Source organism: Alligator sinensis, unplaced genomic scaffold (assembly GCF_000455745.1).
Source record: "Alligator sinensis unplaced genomic scaffold, ASM45574v1 scaffold1531_1, whole genome shotgun sequence".
Taxonomy (NCBI): domain Eukaryota; kingdom Metazoa; phylum Chordata; order Crocodylia; family Alligatoridae; genus Alligator; species Alligator sinensis.
The window spans coordinates 214,505-224,827 of NW_005843164.1; the positions used below are offsets into that span (position 1 = coordinate 214,505).

The 10,323-nt window shown below is 64.3% G+C and overlaps 1 protein-coding gene across 1 annotated transcript in view; it reads right to left on the reverse strand.

The window, feature by feature from the left end:
- Positions 1-9,662, reverse strand: part of LOC102379989 (integrin alpha-L) — a 14,399-nt gene extending 4,737 nt beyond the window's left edge. The window contains 22 exon segments of the mRNA XM_025194129.1: positions 6-68; positions 316-457; positions 762-835; positions 928-1,050; positions 1,217-1,368; positions 1,493-1,653; positions 1,927-2,057; positions 2,157-2,360; positions 2,729-2,767; positions 2,770-2,877; positions 3,040-3,188; positions 3,712-3,859; positions 4,008-4,075; positions 4,520-4,670; positions 4,790-4,928; positions 5,056-5,201; positions 5,319-5,449; positions 5,757-5,874; positions 5,964-6,022; positions 6,151-6,245; positions 6,668-6,776; positions 9,531-9,662. Of these exon segments, the coding sequence (XP_025049914.1) occupies positions 6-68; positions 316-457; positions 762-835; positions 928-1,050; positions 1,217-1,368; positions 1,493-1,653; positions 1,927-2,057; positions 2,157-2,360; positions 2,729-2,767; positions 2,770-2,877; positions 3,040-3,188; positions 3,712-3,859; positions 4,008-4,075; positions 4,520-4,670; positions 4,790-4,928; positions 5,056-5,201; positions 5,319-5,449; positions 5,757-5,874; positions 5,964-6,022; positions 6,151-6,245; positions 6,668-6,776; positions 9,531-9,582 (2,562 nt within the window). The 5' untranslated portion in view covers positions 9,583-9,662.
- Positions 9,663-10,323: the final 661 nt, after the last annotated feature.

Genomic DNA, 10,323 nt, shown 5'->3' on the forward strand with positions numbered 1-10,323 from the left:
AGAGTCCTGAGGTCCGGGAAGTCAGGGGTATTCAACCCATCACAGCTCACCCGGATCTGGGATCCAGCCTGGGGTGGAGTGGGAGGGTCAGGGCAGGACCCCTGGGTTGGGGGGCGAAGGTCCCTGCCCCTGTCCCTCACCTCCTGGGGTCACCGGAGCCCACAATGCAGCCAGCTCTGGGGTGGAGCAAGTAGGGAACAGCCTAGTATAACGCCGCCCAAGGAGAACCTGAGTTTGCAGAGAGCCTGAGCCCTTTGCCTCACCTCTCAATGGGGCGGAGCCTGGGCATGGGGGGCGGGGCCTCAGGGGGGGTACCTGGGTGGCGGTGGCGCGGCGGAAGGAGAGCCCTGGGGGGTGGCGAAGGCGCAGGCCAGCCTGGTACGCGTCCTCCCCGTGGTTCCACATGTCCAGGGCCAGGCGCAGCTCGGCCACGGGTGACAGCAACAGGTCGCGTGGCCTGTGGGGGCGGTGGGGGGTTGAGACCAGGGAACCCCGGGAAGGAGGACCTCCCCCTCCCCTGACAACCTGCTCCCTTCCCTGCAGGTTCAATGAGAGCTACCATATTTCCTCATGTAGAATACGCACCATTTACCTCCTTGGCTCCCCCTGCTGGGCCCTGCCCCCTACCCCATGGCATCCCCAGCTGCCCCCTTGCTTTTCCCCCTGCCCCACAGTAGCCCTAGCTGCCCCCCCGCCCCCCCCAGCACCCTCTGCAGGGCAAAATGGAGCTACCATAATCCCTCACATAGAATCCCTCCTACCCATCGGAGCTGAACCTGACGCGCAAATCAGCCTCACAGATGTGGTCCTCTCCGCAGTTCTTCTCGAAGGGGATCTGTGGGAGTAGCGGGGAGGAGGGGGGTTCAGTGTTTTGAGGTCCCCCCATCTCAGCCCAACCCCCCAGATCCTGCCCCTGGCACCACTCACCTCAGCCCAGGAGGAGTTGATGAGGGGGTTGAGGACAGGGTAGGGACCCAGGCCACCCTCATCCTTCTGCAGCAAGAAGCGCAGAGAGACCCGGATGCCCGTGATGATGTCGTCCACGCAGTTCTGAAAGGTGCAGGGCTCCGTTATTCCCCACCACGGTGCCCACCCCAGAGCCAGCTGCAGTTCCCTTAAACCTGGCCCCCAGTGCCCACCCCAGAGCTGGTGCGCTGGACTGGGTGCACCCGAGCCAGCCGAAGCTCAGCCCCAGAGGGGCCAGACCAGGCCATACCACGATGCGGACTTCCTGCTCAATGCAGCTGGTGTCACTGGTGACAGTGATGTTCCCCTCTGTGATCTTCATCCCGTTGGCAAAGACCCCGCGGCTCTTCATGCGGTCGGCATCGATCTCCAGCTGGTACCGCAGGTTGGCTGCGATGGGGTCTGTAGGGGGTATCAGGGTGAGAGCAGGGGGACTGGGAGCCCAGACACCTGGGTTCTCTGGGAGGGGAGTGGGGTAGCTGGGGGGAAAGCTGGGAGCCCGGATGCCTGGGCCCCGCGGTGTCACCTTGGTACTGGGGCGTGTCGAGGGTGACATTCAAGCAGACATAGACGCCAAAGACGACGTCCTTCCAGGCACCGCCATCTCCTGAGCACTCGACCTGGCGCACGGGGATCTCGGGCATCTGGAACCTCATCACTGGCAAGATCCGCACAATGGGCCGGGACCTGCACACGGGGACAAGGGGGGCAGAGTCTGAGCTCCTGGGTGGAAAACCCCTGCCCCCACCCCCATCAGCTGACAGGGGCCACGATGCAGCCAGCTCTGGGGTGGAGCCGGCAGGGAATGGCCCAGTGGAACAAGGTTTCAGTGCGATCTGGGGTACAGACCCCTCGAGGGAACTACTCCCCCTACTCCCCTCCCAGACAGCCCAGTGCCCCTGCTCTCACCCCACAGCCCCCTCCCCTCCCCTCCCAGAGAACCGCAGCGTCTGGGCTCACCTGAGCACAAGGACCTGTCCTCTGGCACCCACGGCGATGTCTGGGAGCTTGTCCCCGTCCAAGTCAGTGCCACCGTCCAGCGCCTGCCCCAGGAACTTCAGCCCCAGGTCCATGTCTGCGGCTCTCACGCGCTGTGGGGAGGGGAGAGGACACAGGGGCAGGACTCCTGGGTCCCCTGTTCTGGCCAATCCAGCCCCTGCCCCCCCGGACGCCTGGGTCCCTGGGCTCACCTGGCTGTGCGGGGTGTGCAGGCCACGCTGGCCCCCGTGGAAGATGTACACGGCACCACTCCCATCATCCTCCAGTGGGGCCCCCACGGCCACGTCTGTCCATCCGTCCCCGTTCAGGTCTCCCACGGCCCCCAGTGCTGCCCCGAACCGGCCCAGCAGCTGTCCCACCACCCCCTCCAGCTGCCCTGCCTCCTTCAGCTGTTCCTATATTGTGGGGAGAGAGGTCAGCGGAGGGAACCCCTGCCACCTCCCCCCCACTGGGCTCAGGAAGGACCCAGGTGTCAAGAGCAGGGGACCCCCATGAAACCCCTCTACCCCACCATGGGCTGAAGTAGGCACCCAGGTGACTGGGCAGGGGTGCCCTTGGGAACCCACCATGCCCCACCCCCCAGCACCGAATGCACGCAGGTGTGTGGGTACGGGACCCCCCCACAAACCCCTCTGCCCCCCACTGCTGGGCTCAGGAAGGACCCAGGTATCCGGGAAGGGGAGCCCCATCGCTGGAGGGAGCAGCAAAGGAAATTGGTGGGGTAGGAGGGAAAGGGACCCAGGCGTCCGCAGCTGGGGCTCACCTGGGCCCAGCGGTAGATGGTGACGCGGCCGCCATGGGTCCCCGCCCGCCATGGCGCCGCCCCACGTACATCGGGGCTCCGACCAGCAGCAACTCCTCGGCTTCCTGCCCGGCCACGGCCGCCAATGCCCCCCCGAAGTATGACCCAATCTGGGGAGGGGCCAGCGAGGTGGGGGGAGGAGGGGGTCAGGGAGTGCAGGCGGCACCGATGCCCCCCCAAACTAGCCAGCCTTCCCAAGACCCCCACACTGTGCCCAGCCCACCAGGACCCCTGCAGCCCCCTGCCCTGCCAGGACCCCCACCCCGAAGCACCTGCTCCCCCGAGAGGTCCTGTATCGGGTTCCAATGCCGGGCATGGGGGTTGAGCTGGAAGAGGGTCACCCGTCCCACGTGGCCATGCCGGGGGGCCCCAGCTCCCAGTACTGTCCGCCCCCCTCTCCGCAGCATGGCCATCGCGTAGCCTGTGGAGGCACACACGTGTCACGCCCAGCTGGCTGGAGGGACACGGGGAAGGGGACGTGGCCCAGCTTGGGGATCTAGCAGACAGAAGGGCGGTCCTACCCATTGCCAAGTTCCCAAACCCTGTGGGCTGGATACAATGGCTCCGCAGGCCCCATTTGGCCCGTGGGCTGGAGGTTGAGCACCCCTCCTTTGCTCCAATTGCTATGCCTGGGGGGCCTGCAGGGACCGGGGGAAACTGAAGGGATCGAGGAAGGACGGGGATGTGGAAGGGGACAGGGAAGCCTGGAGAGGACTGGGGGCACTGGTGGGGGTTCACAGGACTGAGAGGGACTGGGGGGAATGGAGGGAGACTGAGGTGGACTGTGGGGAGTGAGGGGACTTGGCTGGGACAGAGGGGACTGAGGGGGACAGGGGCAGAGAGGGAAGGAGGGGATTGTAGGCAGCCGGAGGTGGAACGAAGTGGGACTGGGGAGGATGAGGGGACTGGAAAGCCAGGCCTGGGGGGGAGTGGGGGGTCCGTACCCAGGTAGGCGGCGTCCTTGCTGTCCTTGCTATGCATGGGACTGGCCACGAAGGTTTCTTTGGTGCTGGGGGTGCCGGGGTCACCCTCCAGGTCGAAGAAGCCCCCAGCCCAGTCGTCAGCTCCCACGGCCCCCACCAGGATCTGCCCCTGGGGGGGAGGGACACAGAAACAGGGAGGCAGCTGGAGTCAGGGGTAGGGTGCAGCACGGGGGAGGGGGGATTTCCTGACCCTGGACCCCCACCCCTGCTGTCTGACAGCTGGCCCCTCTCCCCCAACACGCCCCAGCCTGGGGTACCTGGGACAAGTGGGAGCTGAACCCGCTGGACGAGAGCTCCAGGTGGAAGGAGGTTTTATCACTGGTCCCTGCCAGGAAGACACGTAAGGGCAACATCAGGGCACAGCCCAGTTACAGCCGGCCCCCCATGCCCACCCCAGGGCCAGCCACATCTGCATTATACCTGGACCCTGGTGCCCACCCCAGAGCTGGCCACAGCTCCATTATACTTGGCACCCAGCCCCCATCCTCAAGCCAGCCTCAGCTCCATGACACCCAACCCATGGTGTCAGCCACAGCCCCATTACACCAGGCCCCCAACACCCACCCCACAGCTGGCCACAGCTATTACACCCAGCTCCCAGCACCCACCCCAGAGCTGCCACAGCTCTGTTACACCCAACCCCTGGTGCCCACCCCGGAGCCAGTAGCAGCTCCATTATACCTGGCTCCAAGCACCACCCAAGAGCCAGCTGCAGCTCTCTTATACCCAGCCCCTGGCCCCACACCAGAAGAGGGCGCGTCCTAGGCACCTTCAATGGTGTAGATCTTGGTCTGGATCTCCTTGAAGAGCCCGCTGAGTTTCTCGAAACTCTCCAGGACCTTGACATACTCGCTGCTGGGCTGGGAGGCGAACTTTGTCAGGAACTGGGTGACGTTGATGTTCCCAAAGTTATTGCCCACCTGTTGGGGTGGGGACAGCATAGTGGAGCCCAGACCCAGACATCTGGGCTCTCTGGGAGGGCAGTGGGGGCTGGGGGGGAGAGCAGGGGGCTGGGAGTCAGGACGCCTGGGTCTCTCACCCCAATGATGTAGCGCGTGATCTTTTTCTTCTCAGCAGCAATGACATCTCCGTTATCCGAAGCCTCCCCGTCGGTGATAATGATCATGACGCGCTTCGCGTCATCTCGTGCTCCGCTCTCAGGGGTGAAGACGTGATCCCTGCAGGAGGAGAGAAAAGTGAGGAAGAGTTCAGATGCTGCCAGCTCTGGGGTGGGCACCAGCGGCTGGGTATAGCGGAACTGCATCCAGCTCTGGGGTGGTGCCAGGGGCCGGGTGAGGCACTCACGCCACGTATTTGATGGCCTTGAAGGTGTCTGTCAGCCACTTCATGTGCTTCACGTTCTTCAGCAGTTCCCGGGGATTGGGGTTTTGCGTGTACTGTGTGAAGTTAAACTCTGTCTTCACGTCCGAGGAGAACTGCACCGCGGCGAACTGGAGGAGACGGGGGCATCAGAGCAGCCAGGGAACCCAGGCGTCCCGGCTCCCAGTCCTCCCTGCTCCCACCCCCAGCCCCCTTCCTCCCCAAGAATCCAGGCATCCGGCACGCACGTGGATGGTGCTGTTCTTCAGTTTCTCCATCACCTCCACCATGAAACTGCAGATGAGACTGAACTGCAACTGGTTCATGCTGTTGGAGCCGTCAAACAGGAAGACCAGGTCCACCTTGCCCTTCAGGCACTCTGCGGGCACAGGATGCCTGGGTGCCCTGCCGGCCAGGAGCAGGTGGGGCTGGGAGCCCAGAGACCTGGGTTCTCTGGGAGGGCACCGGGGGATAAGGGGTGAGAGCAGGGAGCTGGGAGCCCGGACACCTGGGGTCTCTGGGACAGGAGTGTCAGTTGGGAGGTAAGCACAGGGGAGCCTGGACACCTGGGTTCCTGTGAGGACCTGAGGGGTGAGAGCAGGGTGGGCTTGGAGCCTGGACCCCTGGGCTCTCCAGGAGGGGAGGGGGGGCTGGGGGATGAGAGTAGGGGGTGCCTGGGTCCTCACGCTGGTATCCGGGCGTGATCTCCCGGGGATCCTTGAGGCTGCTGCCGGTGAAGAGGTAGCAGAGCCCGCTCAGGTACAGGTTCCGGTCACACACCTGGGTCAAGCCGGGGCTGCAGGCCTGGGGAGGGGAGGAGGAGGCAAGAAGCAGGGGTCAGGCCAGCCCCATCCCCACCATCCTGCCCCGCTCCGCCCCAGCCACACACTCACCATCAGCCGTGTGCCGTCGCTGGCCAGGGACATGCCTAGGTGGGGAGTCTCGAGTCTACCTGTAAACAGAGGAGGGGTGGGTGGGGGTCACCCATGCCACTCTCCTCGCGGAGAACCCAGGTGTCCGGGCTCCCAGGCCCGCCGCTCTCAGCCCATCCCACCCAGATCCCCCTCTCCCCCAGCTCACCGGACACCAGGACAGGCTCGCAGGAGTTGGTGGGGACAGAGCACTGGTACAGGTGCCCCGTGGTGTTGTAGTCCCCGGGGGCCCCCACCACCAGCCTGCGGGAAGAGGCAGAGGTTAGACACGCCGGCTGCAGAACCCAGGTGTCCAGGCTCCCAACCCGCCGCAGCCCCCACTCCCTTCCCAGAGAGCTCAGGTGTCTGGGGTCCCAGCGCCCTCTGCCCTAGTCCCTTCGTTCCCTCGCCCCACTGCCAGTCAGGCTACCATGTGCCCCCGGCTTCCTGGTGACAGCCAAGGGGTTTAGGGTAGTGAAAGGGGAACCAGGCTGAGCATGGACAAGAGGAACTGCACCCAGCGCAGGCGGAGGCCCAGAGTTTCCTCGTGGCACCAGGGAGTCCTGGCTGCCTCCCTAGAGATCCCAGGTGTCCGGGCTCTCACCCCCCAGCCCCACTCCCCTCCCAGAGAGCCCAGACGTCCAGGCTTTTAGCCCTCCTCTGACCCACCTTGGGGCTGCCCCTACCTGTCATTCCCAAAGTGCAGGACCTGGTGCCCAAAGCTGGGGCCGACATCAGGAGCCAGGACAACTGGGTGGGCCGTGTCGAGGTTGTACCCAAGGGTGGGGGCCGGACCTAGGGGGATACAGAGCAGAGGCAGAGATCCTTGTTATACCCAAGGCACAGTGCCCACCCCAGAGCCAGCTGCAGCTACATTATACCCAACCCACGATGCCCACCCCAGAGCTGGCTGCAGCTCCATTGCACTCGGAGCCCGGTGCCCACCCCAAAGCCGGCCGCAGCTCCACAACACCCAGCACCCATCAAAGAGCCGACCACAGCTCTCTGACACCTGGCCCCTGCTGCCTACCCCAGAGCCAGCTGCAGCTTCATTTTACCCGGCCCATGACACCCACCCCAGAGCCGGCTGCAGCTCTGCTACACCCAGTCTCCAGCGATTACCCCAGAGCCAGCCACAGCTGCATTACACCCAGCCCCTGGCACCCACCCCAGAGCCAGCCGCAGCTCCGTTATACTCAGCCACTGCCGCTCCCCACCCCAGAGCTGGCCACAGCTCTGGTACACTCAGCCACTGCTGCTCCCCACCCCAGAGCTGGCTGCATCTCAGCCCCAGGCACGGTGCTCTGTATACCTAGCTACTGGCACAACCACTGCGATTGTTACTGAGCTAGGGATGGGGTGTTATCCTCATCCTGTGCCCCCCCTTCCCTCCCCCAGCTGTTCTAACCAACCCCCAATAACGAGCAAAACAGGAACTGGTGGCAGTGTCGAAAGCCTGAGGCCAAGCCCAGTGGCCTGGAGATGTCCTCCAGACCCCGCCTCCACCTTGCTGGAGGACCTGGGCTGTGGTTGATCCCTTTAAACCGGTCTCAAATCCACATTTGGTTTTTGGTGCGGGGGCGGTCACTGCAATCTCAGGCGGAGCTGGGGAAGGAACCCAGGCGTCCCGGTGTCTCCTCCGCCACCCCTCCGCCCTGTCCCTGCCCCGAGATAGGGGGGCCCACACCCTTCCTTGGCAAGAGCGCAGTCCGGTGGGTTACAGCGGAGGGACCCGACTACCCGCTTCGCTCGGAGAACCCAGAGGTCCAGCCCCCGCCCCAAGTGAACGCAGGCGTCCGGGCTCCCAGCACCCTCCCCACCCCCCTCGATCTCTCTAGAGCAAACGAGAGACACTTATTTTTCCGCTGTGTCTTACAAGTGTAAACCACAACTGCAGAGGAAGTCACTGTTCTGGCCCACACGTTTGCAAGATTAAGGTGATTGCATATGTGCACGCTTGTGTGCATACGCGTGTGCCCCCGGGCGCCTGGGTCCTGCAGACATCTAACATAACCGCCTGCCACCTGCCCTGCTGCTAAACGTCAACCCGCTCTGAGTCAACCCACCCCCACCTAAAACCCTGACCTAAAAATGTGGACCCCGCATGCCTGGAGCTGCTTTGCCTCCTGGTTTCTGAATGAGAATTGGTGAGGTTTTATTCACCAAGGCGCCCCCGGGGGGTACAAGAAATAATGGTCACAAGCTAGCAGAGAGCAGATTTAGACTGGACATTAGGAAGAAGTTCTTCACAGTTCGAGTGGCCAAGGTCTGGAACGGGCTCCCAAGGGAGGTGGTGCTCTCCCCTACCCTGGGGGTCTTCAAGAGGAGGTTAGATGAGTATCTAGCTGGGGTCATCTAGACCCAGCCCTCTTTCCTGCCTAGGCAGGGGGTCGGACTCAATGATCTATTGAGGTCCCTTCCGGCCCTAACATCTATGAATCTATGAATCTATGAACATTTGGGGGGACTCCTGGCTTCTGCTCTCCCGACTGGGGGCTCCTTTTGGGTGAAAAAGGATAAAACGAGGGGGTTTGTCTGTCCCGGCTCGAAGCCTAAGGCCCGACGAGGCAAGAGGCAGCAGCATGACACCGAGGGAACCCGGGCGAGGGCCAAGGGGCCAGGCATGACTGTTGCTAAAGGCCGAGGGTATTGGCCCAACCGTTGGTAAGGGCTGGTGGCACCGGTTGGGCCTATCACTAAGCGTCCAGGACCAGACAGTTGCTAAGGGCTGAGGGCACCGGCCCAGGTGTTGCTAAGGGCCGAGGGTGCTGGCCCACCAGCACTAAGAACACAGGCCCAGACGGTTGCTAAGGGCCGAGAGGCCGGGCACAGCTGTCGCCGAGGGCCACCGATTGTCTCCCCCTGGATGACTGGGATGGACCACCCTGGCCTTAGCGTGGGGGCGGGCAATTATTTTGGGCGGGGGGCCGCTTTCTGAGTTTTGGCAAGCCATCGAGGGCCGCAGGACAGGTAGCCGGGGGCAGATAAATATTCATTTTCTACATGTTTTAGGGGCCCCGTGGGCTGGATAGAATGGCCTGGCGGGCCGCATCTGGCCTGCAGGCTGCATTTTGCCCACCCCTGCCTTAGCATCACCTTAGCGACTGCCACGAAGGGCCCAGGCATGGGACACCCGGCACGGGATGCCCCTAGCAACAGATGTGCCTGTCCCTGCCGACTGAGGACCCCCGGCTTCAGGCGCCCTAGCAACCGAGGGTCCCCAACCTGCCTGCCAGGGCCAGGCCAAACCGCAGGCGGGTGTGCTCTCACACCTGTTCCCTGACGGTGACCACGATGACGTGCAGCCCCGAGCGCAGCTCCGCTGCCCACAGCTGGGACCATGCATCCCAACTGCCCCCTTAACCCCCCACAACACCCTTTCCCCTCCCCAAACCACCCCCTGCAGCTGGTAGGATGCCCTCTCCCACCCCCGAAACACCGCAACCGCCCCCTCAAGCCCCCCGGTTCCTCATTCTGGCAGCCTCGGAGCCATGCCCACGGTGCCCCCGGCAGTGGCATGTGGCCCCCTACCCCAAAAGCACGACCCACCTCTCCGGGCCCCCCCCAGCAGGAGCAGGCAGAGGGCGAGCGGCACGGCCATGGCGCGCTCGGGCTCCGAGCCGCCCGGAGCGCTGCAGGAGGCGGCTGCCCCGGTGCCAGGAACCACACGGGGAAGTGATGGGGCGGGTTTTGCACGCTGCTCATTCCCACGCTGGGGCCGGGAGGGGGGAGCGGGGCAGCTTCCTTCCGTTCTCTCACCCCCGCTTCAGGTGGCAGGGGGGCAGGCGCAAGGGCAAGGGCAGGGATGTGCCCGGGGCTGTACATACCCAGCATGGCACACGGTCCATGGGGTCAAGTGGGTTTTATAGGCACCAAGTCCCAGGGGTCAATACAGAGGGACGCAGATTGGGGTCCCCTGGGAGGGGAAAGGCCCCTGGGGTAGCTGGGGGGGGCCGTGATGCGGCCAGCTCTGGGGTGGAGCAGGTGGGGAACGGCCGAGTTGAACGCTGCAGGAGGACAGCGCCCCGGGGCTGGTGCCTATCGATCAGGATGGGATCAGGCCCCCGGAGAGGAAAGCCCCGGGCCCTGCCAATCCGTCTGTCTGTCCAGCAGCGCCTGTCCAGGATTTCCATGATGACCGGTCGCTACAGTCACCTGGTCCTCGGTCCCTCCTAGGGCCTGGCGCTATGCTCTCTGCTGGACCACTAGGGTAAGGCCCCCAGGCCCCCTGCTCCCACCCCCAACCCCAGGGGCCCACGAGTCTGGGGTCCAGGCCCCCCCACCTCCACCTCCACCTCCCAGACACCCCGCCCCAGCCCTCCCCTAACCCCTCCCCGCCCCC